Below are 21659 nucleotides of genomic sequence, written 5' to 3'. Positions count from 1 at the left end.
GCTGGAAGGAGGTGAGGACTGAGCCCAGAGACCGGGTGAAAGACTTGAACAAAGGCACAGGGATAGGCCCTGCTGGACCTTTTATCTTGGAAGGGGTTCATCCATTTTCGATTTTGTGTGACTTAGCCATATTTAGATCATACTTATCCCTAAAAATGTGAAGTTATTTTTGTGATCTTTCTTTAATAGAAAATTGCCTTTTTATGGTTTTAACTTTTACATTGTGTTTGAGTATTTTATAGAAATCAGTTGTGTATAGTCATATTACTGATTAACGTGAATAGTACATTCATTCATGAATATTATATTTAGCCAATAAAGTGTTGCAAAGCTTTAAGAAACTGGCATATTTTGCCTCAAATTAGCCTCCTTATTTATAATCCCTGTTACTCAGCCTAGTATATTCAGAAATTATAATCAGTGTACTATGTGCTTTCCCCATAATCAGCAGCTATTCCATTTCTGAGAAGCTAATCAGTAGCTACTCAATTAAATCAAATGCTAAAGCACTATTTCTACTGAAATTTTCTGTGAAATGGGAAGAGAAGATGATAAACACAGATTTCATTAAAAGGTAGCTGCAGTAATTTGGCTTTGGAGAAGCAACAGAATATGTTCAAGATGTCTTAATGAGTCCTTTCCATCTCTAATTGCCATGATTCTGTGATAACTTGAAATGTATTGTTTGAAGCAGCTCTTTTAATCAACTAAATATCTGCCATTTTACTCTCTGATTAGTAATCAAACAGTCTTTGAAGTTATAGGAAATGGCACTGATATGCTGTTCTTCACTGATTTTTATTGTCTGTTATATACTTTAAGTATCTTCTGTTGTTTTTGGCTACTTAGATTAGTCAGCTCTGAGTGGGGTACTAAAAGCAGATTGACTCTGATTTTAAGAAGTGGCAATTCTGTTTATTTGAGGAGAATATTGACATTTTATTTTCAGAATTGTGCGTTACCTGTCACTTTTTAAATCCTGGCATCATTTGAGGGCTGTAAAACCCAAGCAAGCTTGTGCTCTCCCCATAATATGGCTTACCTCCTGTGGCTTGCTAATCTTGAAACAGACATAATGATACAAAAAAAAAATTAAAAAAGGAGAAACAAACATAAATAGAAACAAACAAATAGAACTTTAGTATCTCTGTTATGGTTACAAGGTGAACTGCACCTTAGATCCCTGTTAGCACTTCTTGAGTGCACCCCTTGGGTGATAGGCTTGGCTTCCTCCATCTCTCCGTAGGTGGAACCATGTGGTCCAACCACTCTTAGACTGGGTCTCTGGGCTGCAACCCCCCTGTTTACCAATTGTGTTAACGTGACAGGCCCAACTAGGTGTGGTATCTGTCAGCCCATTCTCTCCAGTGACCTGTGGCCAGCAGGGTGGTTAAAGTGACTCAAAAATGGCTTCTTCCAAACAAAGCATTATTATTCATCCCCCAAAGGTACCAAGCACATAGAGCAAAGGATAAAAAGAGTAAAGGTTTATATACACATGTCCCCTTTTATTTAACCTTTAATCTTTCCTTAAAAGCGTTTGTGCATTTCAACCAGCCCAGTTACCTTCACCAAACTGCCCCTGCTGGTTTCTGCCTCTCTCTGTCTCTGTCTCCTTGCAAGCCAGTCAGCTTTCACTGAGAGTCCGGGCACTCGGGGTATGTCTACGCTGCAATTAAAAACCTGTGGATGGCCCATGCTAGGTGACTTGGGCTCGGGCTAACGCTCTGTTTAACTGTGGTATAAACGTCTGGGGTTGGGCTGGAGCCCAGGCTCTAGGACCCTGCAAAGTGGGAGGGTCCCAGAGCTTGGCTGCAGCCAGAGTCTGAACACATCTGTACTGCAATTAAACAGCCCCTTAGCCGAAGCCCTGTGGGGCTTACTTAGCTGGCATGGACCAGCCATGGGTGTCTAACTGCAGTGTCGACATACCCTCAGTCAACCCCACCCTTTTCTGGGCCTGGTGTTCTCTAATGTTTAGAATTCTCTTTATCCTGGCCTTAGCCTTGGGAAGAGTAAACCATTCTCAGCTTGGCTGGAGCCAGGTAGAGGATATTGCCCAATAAACATCTTCCCCATGGTTTTCTCCAGGACTATTGCTGTGTCATTGTTTTGCCTTTCCTGCTTGGTTTCTTTAACCATCCCTTTTTATATAACTCCATAGCTAGTAACCAGTCAAACATATAGAGGCAAATTCATCAAAACTAATACAGATATTTCCCAGTTTGTTTCAATCCCGAGTAGGTGTGGGGGTAGAGGGGGGGAAAAATGTATTGTAGAAACCCGGGAAAATAATGTTTAATTCCCCATTTCCATTAGGAAAAAATGTTGAAGAAATGTCTTCTATATCCTAATGAGGTACTGAAGAAAAAGTTGAAAATATATAAAACCTAAATGAAGTGCCTATGCATTTCCCAGAAACTTGGGTATTCTAAGAACAAAGGACCAAGTACAAAAAGTTCAGGGCAAGAGTTGAGAAACAGTCTACAAAAAAGGCATTTGCATAGCTCAGGATGAATAAGAGATCTTTACCCAGTTTCAGTTTGTCACCTGGGACCTGGTTTCTTTAATCTGTCTTTCTTTAGTGGAGAAGAATTAAAGGAATTTCACACTCCCCTAAAAGAGAAATAGGATTAGGTGGTGTGGTCAGAGGGTGTGAAAGATGTTCCCTAAAAGAATATGAATGGGGCAAACAATGGTATATGCCAGTAGGAGGAAATAATATTGTTATTCTCTCAAACAGACAGAATTTTCTGTTGTAAAATCAAAGGCCTGTCTTAAAATCATTGTTATTCCCTTGAGGATTAATGACACATTTTTCCCCATTAAGTACTGCCTTTTACCAGAGGCTTACAGCCACTTAGCAGCTAGTGTTCAGTTCTCAGGATTTATGAAGTTCTTTATCACCAAGGCAGTGGGTTATATACAATATTGTGGAGCTGTTACTCCCCTTACTGACTGCTGCAGAGGCAGACTTTCCTCTAAGAGGACCCCTAATTTGGGGAGATATAGCCCTCCAATTTTCTTGTGTTGTTTCATCCAAATTCTGACTATCACTTACTCAAGAAAACAACTATTAAATCAAGAGCGTCAGATGCCAGTTATGGGGCCATGTGCTGTCCAATTGATATACTTATCCAGCACACATGTTGTCAAGGTTCCTCCCCCACTCTGAACTCTAGGGTACAGATGTGGGGACCTGCATGAAAAAAACCCCTAAGCTTATCTTTACCAGCTTAGGTCAAAACTTCCCCAAGGTACAAAATATTACACCCGTTATCCTTGGAATGGCCGCTACCACCACCAAACTAATACTGGTTACTGGGGAAGAGCTGTTTGGACGCGTCTTTCCCCCCAAAATACTTCCCAAAACCTTGCACCCCACTTCCTGGACAAGGTTTGGTAAAAAGCCTCACCAATTTGCCTAGGTGACTACAGACCCAGACCCTTGGATCTTAAGAACAATGAACAATCCTCCCAACACTTGCACCCCCCCTTTCCTGGGAAATGTTGGATAAAAAGCCTCACCAATTTGCATAGGTGACCACAGACCCAAACCCTTGGATCTGAGAACAATGAAAAAGCATTCAGTTTTTACAAGAAGACTTTTAATAAAAAATAGAAGTAAATAGAAATAAAGAAATCCCCCCTGTAAAATCAGGATGGTAGATATCTTACAGGGTAATTAGATTCAAAAACATAGAGAACCCCTCTAGGCAAAACCTTAAGTTACAAAAAAGATGCACAGACAGAAATAGTTATTCTATTCAGCACAATGCTTTTCTCAGCCATTTAAAGGAATCATAATCTAACACATACCTAGCTAGATTACTTACTAAAAGTTCTAAGACTCCATTCCTGTTCTGTCTCTGGCAAGAGAAGCATACAGACAGACACAGACCCCTTTGTTTCTCTCCCTCCTCCCAGCTTTTGAAAGTATCTTGTCTCCTCATTGGTCATTTTGGTCAGGTGCCAGCGAGGTTACCTTTAGCTTCTTAACCCTTTACAGGTGAGAGGAGCTTTCCCCTGGCCAGGAGGGATTTCAAAGGGGTTTACCCTTCCCTTTATATTTATGACACGTCAATTTAACAATACACAGTAGTCTAGCCCACTAGCAACAGAGGAAACGGTGCTGCAGTGGCATCCCACTTTGCACACGGAACCAGGAGAGCACAGGGGAATTGTCTAGGATCATGTGATTGTAGTCATTTGTAAAGAATTTGGTATAAAGAGAAAGTGATGTAATCTGCAGAAGCATAGAAATAGACTGGTATGCTAGTCAGCCTCCCTCCCCAATGTGAAGTGCTACTGCATTCTCTGCAGTGATCAGAAAAAGGGTGAAAGGGGAGAGGAGAAAAAAGGCACAAAACCTAGAGGTAGAAGATTATCAAAGTGTAGAAAACAAAAGGAGAGAAAGTAGTGGGGGAGGCAGAAAAGAGAGAGGGAGGGACAATACAGCTACCGAAAAAAGAGGAGAGAAGAAAAGAAACTGAAAATCTTATTTAGTCCTCACTGAGCAATACATTTATCACTTCTTTGTTAATTATAGATCCTTCCAGTATCTGAATAGTGTTGTTATAGCAAAAATAATATCATTGTACTGTACATCATTTGTAAAATACAGAATGTTGTCAACTTTGTACTGTAATTTTAAAAGAATACATGCAATCTTTCTATGCTCAAATTAAAATGTTCTTTTAATACTTTTTCCCTTGAACTTGTATTTTATTTTTTCCTACTACTAAGCAATCTAACTATCCTCTTACATTCCATTCCTTCTAGTATGCTGTATAGGAATTCCAGACTAATTAAAATTGAAGAGGTTTAGAGGTTTCAAAATTCACACTTTCCTGAGTGCCACAGAGACAAGCATTTGCATCCTTTCTCTGCAGGAAGGCTTAGAGGGAATTGTGGGCCAGGGAGGGGGCATGGTCAATGCTAGCTGTTTGTTGTCTGGGTCCCCTGTATAGTAGAAATACAGCATTTCTGTTTAATTTTGTGTTCCATTCTCCTGAGTAAGGGGTCAATGGTTTAGACTCTTAGGGCCTGATGCACAGTCCATTGAAGGCAATGGAAGGCTTTTAATGGACTCCAGTGGATTTTGGGTCAAGTCCTTAGGAAATTGGACATGTGTTAGACCTCAAAGAGAAATTTTAGGGATCTGTCATTAGATAACAGACATTCACAAAAGACATTTTGTTTTTAACTTGTCCCAGCATTTCTGCCTGTTGTTTTACTCTCTCTAAAGAGGATATTTGGATAGCTACAATAGTAGATTTGCCTTGAACATTACATTTCTGATGGTAAAAATATTAAGTTGCTATCTCTTTCACTTGCAAAGGTACCCTTAAAAATATAAACCAGTGTAAATGGCTGTAAACTGATCACTAGGGTTGTGATTTTTGCTAAAGCTCACAGGTTATTCGTGCTTCCTCAGAGCCCCCAAAAACTGAGATTCCCTGCTTTCGGCGACACTTAGTTATCTGCTTTATTTATAAAAATTGAGATTGTATTAATGCTTATTCATGCTAAAGCACAGTGGGGTATTATCACAGGGGGGCAAGAGTTAGAAGTACTTTTTGGGAGAACAAGCGAGGTGACAGTCTTTTTTTTAATGTGGTTGAGAGTGGACTGGTGGCAAAGTGTTCTACAGACCTGGCAAAAAACTGTCTAGCTTTTTATGGTATCAGTGAATTCCTCTAAAACTCCTGACTTTCTGTACAATTCCCAGATTTCATCTGCTTTAGTTGTTGGCTACTTCTGCTGATCTTGAATCATCATTGGATCTACTGGGGTTCTTTAAAAATAGATCTTGTTTTGACAGATGTATATTTAGAGATTATATTTTGACAATAATAGTATTTAGTACTAATGTAGGATCCTTCATCTTGAAAGTGCTTTCCAAAAGGTAACTAATTCTCTTAACACTCCCATGAAGTCGGTAAGCATTCCTATCTGTTTTACGGATTCTGAATAAATGCTACTTATCAATGTTTCCTTCAATCCCTGGATAAACCAGTAATTTTATTTAATGATAAATTGTTAACAAATGCTGCATTTTTCGTACATTAATCACATACAGTCTAGAATGTTGTATGGGAAAATAGAATATAAAAATTAAGGGTACCAAGTATCAGAGGGGTAGCCGTATTAGTCTGTATCCACAAAAACAATTAGGAGTCCACTGGCACCTTAAAGACTAACAGATTTAGTAGGGCATAAGCATGCATGGGTAAAAAACCCATTTCTTCAGATGCATGGAATGAAAATGACAGAAATAGGCATAAATATATATTGGCACATGAAGAGAAGGGAGTTACTTTACAAGGGGAGAACCAGTGCTGAAGGCCAATTTAGGCAGGGTGTATGTGGAAGTCCTTGACTAGTTTCCATAGGCAGGTAAGGTCTGGAACACAGTGACTTTGCTGTGAATGGAAAGGCCATGTAGGGGGATTTCATATCTTCCTGAATGCCGCAGGACCAAGCTTCTGTATCCTTTCTCCATGGCCAAGGTGGAGGCATGCTCTGTGGGCATACCACCTGTAAGGATTCATTGGCCAAACACCCTGAGCAGGATGGATGCTGTTACTGATTACGTCGGAGGATTCAGTTTCTCATCCTTGCTCATGTTAATCTGACCACATTTGTTCATTACCAGGGTGTGGCAGGGGAGACAGTTATGCAATGTTAAATTCGTGGAGTTTTCCCCATAATAGAGAGTGGGTTACCTCCCTCCCTTTAAAAGGCAGGGTGTTTTGATCCTGGGGCCTATTTGTTCCTGTGACTCCCCACCAGCTCTGAAATCCCCTATCTCAAAGGTTCTCAACCCTTTTCTTTCTCAGGCCCCCCTCAACATGCTATAAAAACTCCACACCCCACTTGTGCCACAATAACTGGTTTTCTGCATATAAAAGTTAGGGCCGGTGTTAGGGGGTAGCAAGCAGGGCAATTGCTTGGGAGGCCCATGCCACAGGAGCCCCCATGAAGCTACATTGCTCAGGCTCCAGCATAAGTCCCGGGTTGTGGGGCTCAGGGACCTGGGCTTCAGCCCCATGCAGTGGGACTTCAGCTTTCTACCCTGGCCCAAGCGAGTCTAATGCTGGCCCTGCTTGGAGGCCCCCCTGAAACCTGCTCAAGGCCCTCTAGGGGGCCCCCGGACATCTGGTTGAGAACCACTGCTCTATCTCATTTCCATCTGCCTTGAAGTGTGGCTGTAATGGAGCCAAGCTACCATGAACTCCCCCTGTCTTGCAGCCACTGAGACTTCTTCCTTAACTAGGTTCCAGAGAGCAGAAGGGCTCCCCTTGTATCACATGGGAACGAGTACTTAAGTCCAGAGTTACAAAGGCATTTAGGCACTGAAAGATGCAGATAGATGACTAGTGAGATTTTTCAAAAGTGCCTAAGTCAAGTAGGAGCCCTACAATAGACAACTAACCTGCTTAGGTGCTTTTGAAAATCCCGCTAGGCAGCTCTCTGCATGTTGAGGCACTTAAATACCTTTGTAAATTTATCCGTAACTTGTTGAATGTCCTCAGCTGGATGGTGGTATGGGTGAGGGATCCAAAAGACAAGTAGTGTGCTATGAAATCCAAGATGTCCAGTGTAATCATTTAGCATGAAAGATTATGCAAAGAATAATGTTTAATGAAAGGAATCTTACTAGGCATATTAAACATTCTGCTCCAAACATGTATTAGCATTGCTAAACCATTTTAATTTTCCAACTGAATTACTAAGGTTGTTGTCAATACTTGCAGTAGTGTTGAGAATGTCCTGAGATATGAGAAGTTCATATCTTTCTGGTATATACTGCAGTGTGTCTTTTAACCAGTTGTGGTCCTTTAACTTTTTTAGGAAACAGATAATATTTTGGTTCCTTAAGTCTTATATATTCCTTTTTATATCAAGTTCCAAGTTCCATCATGGGCATATTTTCATGTTTTGAAAAATGGCAGAAAAGGTCTGTTTTTCTTCAAGTCTTTAACATTTAATTTTATTATAATCGTGGATAAAAATATAGTAATTTACATTAAATAGACCTGAGATTGTTTGTTCTCTGTTTGAAATTCTTGAATGCTTTCTTACTGCTACTTTAAAGTTGTGAGAATCCCTTGGGGAGAGAAAAAAGATCAAGTATTCTCCAGTTTTCTGATAACAAAATTGTATCCTAATATTGTGTAATAAGGGAAATATGTAATTTGCCTCTTATTTATGAAAATTTTATTTAAATTGAAAGGTTTCTAGTTAGGAGAACTAATGGTGCACTGATCAGGAATCACCTAAGCTACTTTATGCAGATGCAGAAGTATACCGCAATATCTTTATGTAGCTATAGAGCAAGAGTTTACACTTTTATCGTATTCCTTTCCCAGAGGGGGAACCTACAAAAACAAAATCCTAGTTGAGAGATGAAAAATCAAGAAGTGATTGCTTTTATATACCTATCTCTTGTTCCCATGGCATTAATAACCCTGATTACTGAGTGCATCCCAAAATGAACAAAGAGATATTTATGTCAGTCAGCAGGGCCTGGACTTGATTTAACTTTCTGTGGTTATATTGTGGGAAGATTGACACAGAAGCCCATTGGTGGTTCATTACTTTGTGTCAATAATTCTTGTCAAACCTGACATACTTACTACACTTAACACACTGTTTTCATAATATATAGCCAAAAGGTGGCATGTAATGTATCATTGGGAAACAAATAGCTCATTGATCATTAATATTTTTGCATGATGTGGGTATGGGGTGTGTACAAAGTTATGGATATACGTTAGAATTATGTTCTTAAAAGGTGTTTGACAAGCAATGCTTAAGCCCAGTCTGCCTTAAACAAAGCAAGGTGCATTTGCTTGTCTCCCCAGCCTGGTTGTAAGGCAGAAACAATGAATGTATATTTACATATTAGGTAAACAAAGCTAAGAGGCATGTCAAAGGGTTATTGTCTATAAAAATGCGGGTCTGAACCTCAAATGATAAGCAATTGAATCAACTGCTTGTATACACTATTACTGCATTATAAAAGTGTATTGAGTAAGGTCTTTTATGAAGGCCTGTGACATATTGTGGATTAATAATATCATTGTGAAATATATGTATTAACACTACATGAAGAATTATAGATACTGACTGATATTATGCTTTAAAGTCTGTGACCAAACACAGGGAGAAAGACCTTTTCTCCCAGACAGTAGGGATGGTAGTTCTAACTATGGATCTACAATGTAAATTAAGGATTATAAAATCAAAACAGTGTAAGCCTCATTTACATATGAATCAGCAGGGCGATGGGAAGTCGTCAAGAAGGGAGGAACAGCAGGAAGCCTGCCTGCCCCTTGTAACAGGGTCACTGAACTTTGGGAGATACAAACAGAAGCAGAGAGCCATTTTGGTATCCATCACTTGCGGGGATTAAGGGGCCAGAGCTCTTGAAATCACGGAATGTTGGATCCTTCGACAAAAGGAGTTGAAGTCTCTGGGAACTGAGTTTAGATGAGAAACCTGCTTCAGCAAAGATTGTAACTTGCTGAAGTTAAGTTTTATTAGCATGTTTTTACTTCTGTTTGCTTGTAACCTTTTCTATCTTTATTCCTTAAACTTAGTATCACTTAATCCTATGCCTTTTTGTTAAACTTGTTTTACTTTTATTATAAACCAATCCAGTGCTGTGATTGAAATAAGAATTTGTCAAACCCCAGTTAAATTAATGGGCTGCAGTGAATTGCCTATTTAAAGGAGCAACAAACTTAACTTCTGTAAATGTTCAGTTAGAGGACTGGACACTGCAGGGAGACATCTTGGGAGTTGGTGTTCACTGTTTGTTACCTTCAAGGCAAGGTTTGGACTGGCAGAGTTCCGAAGAGTTTGCTGGCAAGGCAGACAAGCTGGTGTGTCAAGGAGTCATGTTTGTTTAACAGGAGCAAAATTCTCACTTGCTGAAGCTGAGAGGGGTGACACAGTAACTCACAATTCTGGGAACCCCAGCGGAACATCACAGAAGGCTATGTCAGAGAATCAGAGTTTGCATTTTATTCTGATTGCTCTGAGGTTTGCAGTCATTCTGAGAACTTCTGACTTTGAAGTTGGTCCAATAAAAGATATTACCTCACTCACGTAGTCTCTCAGTTTTAGACAGCAGTTCAGATTGAATAGTTATCTAGATTTTAAAACTACAGCGTATACCATTGCTATAATGAGTTTTCACTCCGGCAATTCTTCTATTTAACAAATATCTCTTCTGATTTTGATTTATCCTTGCCTACTTTATTTAACAAAATATAGCTGAATTTAATGATTTACCATTATATCTTAAATTGATTGCTATAACATACTCTGTATCTTCAGTGCCTTCATTATTAGGTTTTTATGTTGCTAGATTAAAAGCATTGGATGAAATACTTATCTGTTGGGTTATAGCTGAAGTCATTTTGAAGCTGCACTTTCTTCATGATTCTTCATTTCTTAATAAAACTTTGGCTCTGTCAGGTTTAGATAGTTTGTTGCATTCTTTGCTTGTATTAATATGACCTTTTGATGGGTCACACCACTTACCTTGTCTGGTGCCTCCTCCTGGTCACTGTGGGGATTAGCTCTCAAGGTGATGCCCCTTCCTGTGGTTGTATGCTGTCCCCTCATCTCTCACTGTGGTCTATAGCCCCTCTCTCACTCTCTAGAACCCCAGCGTCCCCTTCATGACTCTGCCTTCCAGCTACGTCACTCAGCATACCTCCTCCTCTTCCAGGATACAGTCCTTCAATTTTCTGTTGGGCAGGCAGCCTTCCTGTTCACTACCCCACCCGTCTATGCCATGCCCTCGGTGGCTGGTAGGGGAACCCGGGCCTGCCAACTTCTCTGCATTCCAGTCCAGGGACCCTACACAAGTTTTTGGCTTTCCTCTCCCAGCCATCACTGCTCCTTCCTTGGAATGCTTCCTATAACTTCTTGTTTCCCTCCTTGCTCTGGGTGTACCAGCTCCAAACCCCTACGTCCTCTTCCCAGAGGGTGACTGCCCTTTCCCAATGGCAGCCCCTGTCTGTTGCAGCTTCCTGGCTTTATAGGTCCCACCTGTTCCTACCCAGCTGAACCAGCTTGCAATCCATTCCCTGGTCCCTGGCTCTCCCTCCAGCTGCAGTCTATGGAGTTAATAGGCCTACCTGGCCACCTTCACCCCTTCCAGTCCTGTGTGGTGGACACCCCATCACAGACCTTAGTAGTTATTTATTAAGTTAAAAAAATGTTACTGCAGGAAATTATATATCCAGTGATGAAAAGAGGATAATGAATTGCACAGCAATTTCTTTTTCTCACAACAGTTGCCAAAATACCCATTTGTACTGTAATTAAAAAAATAATTAACTTGATTTTGAAGATAGGCTGAGTTAAAAGTCTCTTGATTGTGAGTATACTGGAATTATTTTGATAGATTTCAAAGCAGATCTAATTTTCTCTGAAACTAAAATAGATCATTGGGAGTTTAGTTGAGTGAATGGTGGCAATTTGTTTTGGAACCTTCTCTGATTCTGAAGTTGATAAAGTAATAGTAATAATGTTAGGAAAGTGATAATTAGCAAAAGAAGTAGTCAAAATGTATTAGTAATAATAAAGCTTCTATTAGGGTAGAGTCTAGAGTCTCTAACAGAAGTGGAAGCCCTACTGGATTAGGTGCTGTACATACATATCCTACGTCACTTTCCAAAACAGCATATAATCTAAATAAGCAAGCGATAAAGAAGCAATTATTATTCCCACCTGTAAACAATGGAAAAATGAAGATTATGGTCCAGTTTTTCAGAGGGATTTAGGCATTCTTCTCCTATTGACTTCCATGGGAGTTAGCCATCGAAATAACTTGCCTGAGGTCATCTAGAAAGTTTGTGGCAGAACTGGGAACTGAACCAACATCTTCTGATTTGATGTTCAGTGTCTTAACCACAAGACTGCTCTTTCTCTAACAAAATGTATAGTTAGGATAACTGTATTCTAATTAATTAATAACCAATCTTGACTGAGATTTTTTAATGGGTCACTGAAGTTGTCATTATACTGAATTCCTGTTTCAGAGACATTAACATCTTGCCTTGTGGTTTAAGTATAATTAGTCCATTTTAGTTCACTGTATATCTCTCACCTATGTTTGAATGTTATGTAAAATACAGAACTGTGTTTAATTTCCTCCATTTTTACTGCTATACTTATAGCAAACTTTGTTGTCTGTTATAGGCGTCTTAAACTTTATTCTTTCATGTAAAATGCCATAGCAGGCTGGCAGTGTTTTACTGAAACCCCTCACCCAGCTAGCAATTGTGGATCTTGCTGGGGAAAACTCCCACATTCTAATGATATTGTTCATTGTAGGAAAAAAAAATCCTGACCATCTGTACTGCTGGATGCTATGTTCTGCTTAAATTGAAAACATAATCTAGCAAGATACAGGCTTTGTTCATGATAGTTTCTCTCACCAATCTTCTTCCCAGCCATGAATGACTTTCAGTCAGAACCTTCCACAGAAGCACAAGCTGCTGTTTTCTCTTGTCTTCCTAAGTGAAAGATCTTTGCCTAAGCAGGTTTCTCACCTATATTCAGTTCCCACATGGAGGCATGGATCAGCGTTTATGAGCTTCCCTTGACATGCCTGGTTTAAACACACTTCAGTCAGAATTCTAGCATATATCCATAACTCTTAATACCCACCATATATTTACATCATGCAAGGATGTTAATGATCAGTAAATGATTAGTTTCAAATGATACCTCACAAGGCATGTTTTGTGCAAAGATTATTACAATAATGTGTAGGATGTGAATATACGGATGCTCAGGGTTGCAGGAGTTCAATGGGGCTAGTCATGTGAATAAAGATAAGCATAATCATAAATGATTGCAAGATCAAGACCTTAAACTTATTTGGTATTGTTGGGAAGCTTGGTCTGGTATTTAGAATACCTTGGTGGGAACCAGGAACTACTGAGTTTTAATCCCAGCTGACACTGATTCCCTCTGAGACCTTGAGCAGCACTTCTTTGCCTCAGTTTCCTCATCTGTAAAATGGGGATAATGCTTATTTGGGGGATAATGCTTTATGGGGATTAATGCTTATTAGGGGAACCCGGGCCTGCCAACTTCTCTGCATTCCAGTCCAGGGAACTATCTACTTCACAAGGACAAATTAGTTAATAATTGTAAAGCACATCTAAGAACTAAGCCCTATAAAAGTTGTAAGTGTTATGTGAAGCTATAAAAATCAATGGTGCTGTTTTTTTCTTGTTCAATGAATATATTGATAAAATTACCTTTGCTCTAAAATCTTAGCTAGGAAAAAATATATTTAGTGAAAAAAGTTAGACTGCAATACTATGAGGAGAAAATTGTACTCCTAGGAATATGGTTTGCACTTTATTAGCCACAGCCCATCACTGCTGACTGTCTTGACTGTCTTTCACCAAGAGAAGTTGGTCCAGTGAAAGATATTACCTGATCCACCTAGGCTTCCAGAAGTGTAGTGCACTTGCAGGTTAAAAATTATCATAAATTGACAATTGTCATCTCATCATGGATGGTCATGCTTTCCTGAGTGTATTCAATTAACAGAGCCGGTCACTTAGGATTTTGAGAATTAATTACATTGAGTTTGCAAGACGATGTTCTTTGATGTTACCATTGTTAGTGGAGGAGTGAATGGTATGCTGAAAGAGGGAATCGTTCTGAATGTGAGTAACAGGATCTCAGGAAGAGAACACAAATTTGCATTTTTTAAAAACTAAATACAACTTTTTTAAAATGTGGGGTGAAATCCTGGCCCCACTGACGTCAATGACAAACCTCAGTGGGACCAGGATTTCACTTGTAAATATTTCTTTTTTCAGTGTTCAATGTGTTGAATGAAGGGAGGATTTAAAGGAAATGAAGGAGCTAGCACAGATTGGCCCTATGGACCCCATATGTTTGATGAATCATCTACTTGAGACTAGAACTGGATGGAAACTATATTTTTCAGTGGAAATTTTCTAAAAATTAAAAACATTTGGCCAATCTTCCTCATTAACCACCTCCGAAATACTACTGCAGTGCCTCATGGGAGTTGCATGCCTCTCATTCTCCTCTATGGGCTGGGCTGTCTGACTGTGCTACATCTCATCGGATGCACCACAGTCTCCTCTCCTACTGAACCACTGCAATGCGTCCTGGGAGTCCCTGCCCACAGTGCACAATGTAGTAACTCCCATGAGGCATGATGCTGGCATTTTTTAATTGATTTTTTTTAGTTTTGGGGTATTTGTTTTTTCAACTTAAAAGCAGTGTAAGTGCTTAGTTTAAAATAGTTTAAATGAATCAAAAACCCTATTTGGTGGAAAATGTTCAACCTTTCCTACTTGAGGCAAGTAATAATGAGCTAGTGGATTCTGTAGGTGGCGAGAAGAAAAAGATAAACCCACGCTACTCAACTGTCCCTCGTTCTAAATGACCACACTAATTTAAATCCCCAAATTAACTAAATTCCACAGACGTTTGTTGTTGAAACTAACCCTAAGCGGATAGAGTCCTACAATTAGACCTTAGTTTCAAGTACCTTTTAATTGGACCACCTTAATACCCGACCAATTCCAAAACCTACTCTCCCTCCTACCAGAGGTTCAGAAAATCTCTGAATTGCAAGGTCAAATCCATGTGTTTCAAAATATATATCAAATTAAAAAAATATGCTTTCCATATACAGTCTATGGAGTGTCTACTTTATGTACTAATTATGATATATTGTGTTATGTAACTAAGGTTGCAAAACAACCTCATCATATTATTACAATGGGGATGTTAATGCTTTTATTGCTTTTGTGTAGATTAGAAATATATTGTTGCTGTAAAAAAAAGTAATAACAAAAATACCTTTCATGTCCATTCTAACCATGCATTATCATTACATCCAACCAAAGCTTATGGGGCTAATTCATTTGATTTGGAGTCAGAAATACAAGGTTTGATGAAAATGGAGGTTTAAGAAGGATAGTTGTGCTGGAAGCACAAAAGGGGGGATCATGGAAGTGTGAATGGGAAAAGAGGATTTGTGTGTAGTTATTTTAGTTTGGTTAAGAGACAGAGCAAGAAACAGGCCAACCTTAACCCTAATAATGCGAGATTTGTAGAAGTGGGGTTTGTGCGAGGCGGATGGGAAGACTACAAGGGACCTTGCTTTAAGATAAGAATGGAATGCAATGTTGACTAAGATAATGGGAAGAAAAATGTATAAACAGGATACAGCTATATGTAACAAAAGGGTATAACTATTACTTTATATTGTTTGTACTTTGAAGATTTGCCTAAGGACAGACACGCTGTCCAATTGCTGTCTTCCCTGCAATTGCATGAATAAATTGCCTCTGACTTGTTGCTGACAAACTCAGCGTGAAGACTGTTTTCTTCCACAATTTGGAATGGAGGTTATCTAGAGAGTTAAGGGCAGATTTCAGAGTAACAGCCGTGTTAGTCTGTATTCGCAAAAAGAAAAGGAGTACTTGTGGCACCTTAGAGACTAACCAATTTATTTGAGCATAAGCTTTCGTGAGCTACATCCGATGAAGTGAGCTGTAGCTCACGAAAGCTTATGCTCAAATTGGTTAGTCTCTAAGATGCCACAAGTACTCCTTTTCTTTTTTCTAGAGAGTTAATTACATTAAAGGAATAAATTCTACAACATTTTCATTTTCCTGCACAAGTGACTTTATGTCTCTTATTTTGAAACTTTGTTGCACATTACAATGGGTATTTTGCACACAGCACTTCACATACAGAATAGTAACATATAGTATAAGTCACATTATCTTGCCGAGGAAAGACGAGAAAGGAAAACATGTTTTTGACTTAAGACTTCTGCTCTTCAATTGTGTTTGGTATATCAATATGATGATGATAGGTGTCTTATAAAAAGCAAAGACAGAATTTCCCACAATGAAAAAGCTACTAGGGAACAACTTTTTACTTTGGCTGAAGGAAATTTGATAAAAGATTTAACCATCTTCCAGTAACAATAACCATAGTAGGAAGACTGGCCCCTGGGGGGCTGAATGGATGTGATTGAACAGGGTGTTGCAACTGAGACTACCAAAAAGCAAAATGGTAAACTGCATTATCATGCTCCACAAGTGTCTGCCCCTGCAAAAGACAATAAAATACTCTCTCACTGAGCAGAGGTGCTGGAAGACCAGGCACAAAGCCATGATAATTGGGTGTGAGGATACATGAATAAGAAGAGGGAGACATAGGTCTACCTTGGTGTGAGTGGGCTCCAGTAATCAAGGAGAAGGGAAAAGATAAGTTGTAAAAATAATTGTTTTGGGGCCCCAATAGGGAAGGACAAGGAAAGAGATAAGCTGTATAAAAACAGGTGCAAGAAATAATAGTGTCAGCAGCAATGGCTAAGAATATGTGGAAGGAGGATAAGCAGACTCGGAGGAAATTAAGAAAATATGCTGTGTATGTGTGGCATGAGAACAAAGCATGCTATGTACAGGGATTGCACCTGAAAATAACCTGACCACTCACAAAGTGCATGATATAATGTAGGATGGAAGATGCATGCATCAATATTGGATCAAACTTGTACAGAAAGTAATTAACACTTGGACTCTTTGGATTTGTGATATGTCCTGTACCTAGCCCCTACCCGTGAGTCTGATCAGTGCTGTCTAGTCTTTGTGTTTGCCAGTCAAGAAACCTGAGTGGTGAGTTCTGGGGAATCAAGAGGTTGAGGTCTCAAGAGAAATCCCAACGTGATAGAACCTTCTTGGCATCTCTCACACATCATGTACTTAAATTCAAGTTGCAGTGGGGGAGGTTTAGATTGGATATTAGGAAAAACTTTTTCACTAAGAGGGTGGTGAAACACTGGAATGCGTTACCTAGGGAGGTGGTAGAATCTCCTTCCTTAGAGGTTTTTAAGGTCAGGCTTGACAAAGCCCTGGCTGGGATGATTTAACTGGGATTTGGTCCTGCTTCGAGCAGGGGGTTGGACTAGATGACCTTCTGGGGTCCCTTCCAACCCTTATATTCTATGATTCTATGATTCAATGTAAAAGATTATCTCATTTAGATTGAGACCGCATCTAGGATCACTTAAAGTTTTCCCTTCACCATGCAGGGATCACAAAGCAACATTTTTAGAGACAAAATCAGAGTGATGAAAGAAAACGAAGAAGCCTACAAGGAAATGAGACTCCACTTTTTTTTTTTTTTTTTTTAGATATTTGCATTGAAATGGGAGCAGATCAAAGTGCAATAGGGAGCTTTTAGTGCACGGTAGCAGGGTTCATACAGATAGTGCACAGCAGGCTATTGAGGGGGGAGATTTACACCCAGGTTGCCATTTACTAACAGTTCATATAGGCAAGCCCTTAAATTGTAAACTCTGGGGAAAGATAATCATTTATGCATCTGCAAAACACATTTATGGAGCTATTCAAAATGTAAGTCAATTGCTGTATGTGGATCTTTGTTTGCATCAGTTATGTAAAATTATAATGTTTCATCAAGTGTGAATCCTTGTTAAGCCTATAGCTGCATGATTTATAATCTCATAACTGCGAATAATTGGTCACAAAGGTAGGGGGCCTAAATAGATATGCTACTGTTACTAAATAATATGAGCAAAGTAATCACAACAACAACCAATAGAACTAATGTTACCCCCTCCTTCAGTATATAAGGAAATATTTATTTTCAGGACATTCTGAAGGATAACTCTTAGTAAATGAAATAAATGCTTATTCATAATTTAGCAATAAATAATTATAAATAAGCAGCACAAAGAGTTTCACATGCCTCTCTCTTCCCACACTAAAGTTCTCTGGCTATATGAGTGATCTGGAATTGGGCAGCAATGAACCCTTGGCAATTTGCTTAAATGGGCAACTTGGGAAAAAAGTTCCTTCTAAGTGGTATTAGATATTATCTGTGTATCTAAAGATTCTGCTCATACTTTCTTAGGATTCTTCTAGGAAATACAAGGTTCTTTCCTAATACAAACATTCTACCACTCTAGCTGAGCAGAAGCATACAGTTTTCCACCTTGATGTCAGGCTCCAAGGCCTTGTGTCTTCTGGGGGGAAAAAAACACAACTGTGTTAGAAAACATGACAAGGCCACATTTTGACGAACACCAGATTAAATATTATTTTGGCCTGAGTGTGGACAAGGATGTTCTGTTTAGAAATGTGTTAGGTGGCTTACTTTGAACCCTAGGATTCCCAACTGCCTCAGTGCCTATGGAACAAGCATCTCAGAAGTCTGGCATCCTGGGAAGTGGTTTAATGTCATTACACAATGTTCTCAAACGCAATGCTAAAATTCCACCACAGTGGATAATTAAAATATTTATTTTATATAATTAACAATGTTTTAATATGAAAATAAAATAAGTGAAAAGAATCCCAACAAATCATGGAGCTAGCATTGTTTTTGCTAATTCTTGTACAACTTCATGCTTTTCATTACGCTCCATTCACCTTCCTTGATTTATATTTGTCCATTCTCCTTGTCCCGGGGTGTTTACCTTCATATATTTCTATAAAGTGGCTAGCACTCTGTTAGCACTACCATAGGATACAGTTAATTTTGTATAGGTTAAAAACAGATGGACAAATTGTTTGATTTTAGACCCAGAGTTTGTCCTTGGATATGTATGCTCGGTTCCTTCGTCAGTCAATGGGAACCACTCGTTAGTATTGGAGGGAACAATTTGTTCTTTGGAAACCGAATCTGGGGTTTGTTTAATTAAATTTTTTAAAATGTTTTTCCTCTTTATTTACCATTATTTTTTCCTCCACACCAAAGCAAACTTTCAGTAATAGTTTTGAAGATCACTAGCTCTGTGCTGCTTCCATTTTAGTGGTTTTTAACTTTGGAGTGCAAGACACACAGTGTATATTTCCATTTTTTGTTTTGTTTTAGTGGTCTGATTTAATATGCATTTTATATCACTTTTTAAGCTAAAGAATCCTATTTCTTCTTAGAACTGAAACACGAGATCCATGTTTGGAGACTGACAGCACAACGCATCAATCCTGCCAGCAGAGAAGAAACTGCTGTGAAATGCCTCTTAATGCAGAAAGTTCTGACTCTGGAGATCTTGCTGAGGAAAAAACTCAAAACGTTCCATAGGTATAGTCTGCACAAACTCATCACTTTAATTTAGTTTTGTCAAGGCACAGATTTTTGGGGGACTTGTGAAATCCACAGTCTGGCGGAATGGAGGACAATTTACTGGGGATGGCAATTTATGGAACTTTGCTGTTTTTAGCATGGGGCTGCAGATTTTGTTGTATCAGTGCTTTGCTAGCTGTGTGTAAGATTTGGAGTGAAATCTAGCCCCACTGAAGTCAATGACACTGAGGCCAGGATTTTACTTTAGTAATCTTATGCACAGCTCAGAGAGTGAAGATTAGTGTGTTCTCCATTGGGACCAGACCTGGATTCCATGCCACCTTCTGAGCATCATGTGGGAATTGGAGAAGAGGTGCTGCCCCTTCTACCCAGCACCCTTCCCAATGATGATTAAAGACCAAGTAAGTAGCTAAAAGGTGTTTGATAAATGTAAGGAGACAGAATTGGCTTTTCGAGGCTGCAAAATATATGGTAACATGCCCCTGAACTTCAGGGTCTAGAAACATCAGGTAGTTTTCATTTGACAGCATAAAAAGTAAGTTTGTGACCCTTTTCCATTCAACAGTGTCCTTCAGAACATACAGTGTGGCATGCTGCTAAATAATTTTTAAAAATAAAATATTAAAGTGCTCTTCAATGAGGATGAGACTTTGGAAGACATCCCACTCATGTATAAAATTATTTATTATTAACATTTTAAGAAAGCACTATCAATTTAAATATGACCCACAATTTAAATGTTGTGCTGAGGGTGGGAAAAGCTTTAATAAAACCTAAGTCCAACAAAATGTTAATCCAATTTTTTTAATTCCAATGAAAATCACTGCTAGTCATTTAAAAGTTGCTCTTTAGAATTTGAAACCTAAGTAGTACAGCACAAACAACCTGATAGTGAAATTGACTCTAAACAAAAGTGAAACTGACTTTATTAATTTTCATTGTCCAAGCTGAGTGCAGTGTAGATAATTAAATAAAGGGCATGAAAAGGGAAATGTAAATTGAATTTTAAAAATTCTTTCAGTAACCGAAAGTGTTTTTGTTTACATCATATGATGTTTATGCTGCCATTGTACATATTGAATAGTCTGGCAGGTTCATGTTAAATGATCAAAATCAGGCAATTTTTTTTAAAAAAGGAAATAAAATATTATAAGAAATTATGATTTACCAAAGAGAGCACTTCTGAGGGGTGCATATAAACTACCTAGTTGATGCTGGAAGTCAGGATTCCTTCACCATAATGCAGCAATATGTAATCCATTACTGTTAATAGCACAGCTCCTGAACTCCAGGGAATGCTAGAAGAGCTGACTATACTGATAACTCAATGAAGTAATCCAGATTTTAAAAACTTCATTATAAAATGCAAATGATATATCTCTATCAAAGTAAGTGTGTGTATGTGTGTGTTGATGCTATCACATGACCATTGTTTTATCTCAAAATGGTGCATGTCAACTTCCAGAACTGGTGCAGGAACTAACTACAGTCTTTAGCCTCAGTCCTGCAGTGAAGTTTGCTAATTCAAACCTAAAATGGTGCAGGGTTCCTTTGAAATCAGTGGGACGTTTCATAATCATAAGGTCTAATGTGCTAATGGATTGCATTGCAGGACTGGGCTTTTAAGATGAAATCCTTGTTCCCATTGAAGTTAATGGGAGTTTTGCTATTGGTTGTAATAAGGCCATGGTTTCATACTTAGAGTGCATTGCTTATATAAGTAAGAGGATGGTCTAAATGTGAGAGGAGCTAGTTGTAATAAAGAGGACCTTTTCCGATACTATATTAAGATTGTGGCAGAATTCTAATTTCATAATTAAAGGGCATGGGTCCTTTTCTTTCAGACAAATTTCACAAGAAGATAAAAACTGGGAAACAAATATTCAGGAGCTCCAAAAAAAGGTAAATAAATGGCAGTTATACTAAGTTTCAGAAGAACTGAAGTATATCCTAGCAGAAAAAGCAGGAACCAATTCAGTGCACCTATCAAATACTCTCCATGCAGGGAAGAAAAGCTGGTGGGCTGGCTTCTGAATGGGACAGCGTTAAGGTAGCACATTCAGATGTTAAGGTTTCTTTTAAGTTTAACCTTAAGTTTGAATTTCCAGTTTCTTATTTTTTTGTTTTAACTATAATGTACTTTATGTGTGTGTGTGTGTATATATATATATACACACACACACACACTCCCCCCACTCCCCCCCGCCAACTGCCCGATATGTTTCTGCAACCTTAAATTTACTTAATGATGGTTTTTGGTCACACTTTATACTGTTATAAAGTGTTAATACATGATTAATTGATGATTTAATAAATTGCTAATCCATTGTTATAGATTCCAACAGTTCAACAGGTTGCTTATATCATGGCTTGTAGCTATAGAGAACATCTTCTACTGATATCCTTAATACCATCTATAATATAATATTTATGTCATTAACATATTTATATCCATATTTTTTTTTGGTGCTGCAATAGCACCTAAGAACACCAGTCAGGGACCA

General features: G+C 38.7%; 1 protein-coding gene across 1 annotated transcript in view; it reads left to right on the top strand.

Moving 5' to 3' along the window:
• Positions 1-21659, top strand: part of OCA2 (OCA2 melanosomal transmembrane protein) — a 291900-nt gene that overhangs the window by 131495 nt on the left and 138746 nt on the right. Inside the window, exons 15-16 of the mRNA XM_048858880.2 lie at positions 19005-19152; positions 21000-21057. Coding sequence (XP_048714837.1) covers positions 19005-19152; positions 21000-21057 — 206 coding nt within the window. The remainder of the gene's footprint in view (positions 1-19004; positions 19153-20999; positions 21058-21659) is intronic.

This window comes from Caretta caretta, chromosome 1, assembly GCF_965140235.1.
Source record: "Caretta caretta isolate rCarCar2 chromosome 1, rCarCar1.hap1, whole genome shotgun sequence".
Lineage (NCBI taxonomy): Eukaryota > Metazoa > Chordata > Testudines > Cheloniidae > Caretta > Caretta caretta.
The sequence above is the reverse complement of the archived record's forward strand: the minus strand, read 5'-3'. Positions and strand labels throughout refer to the sequence as shown.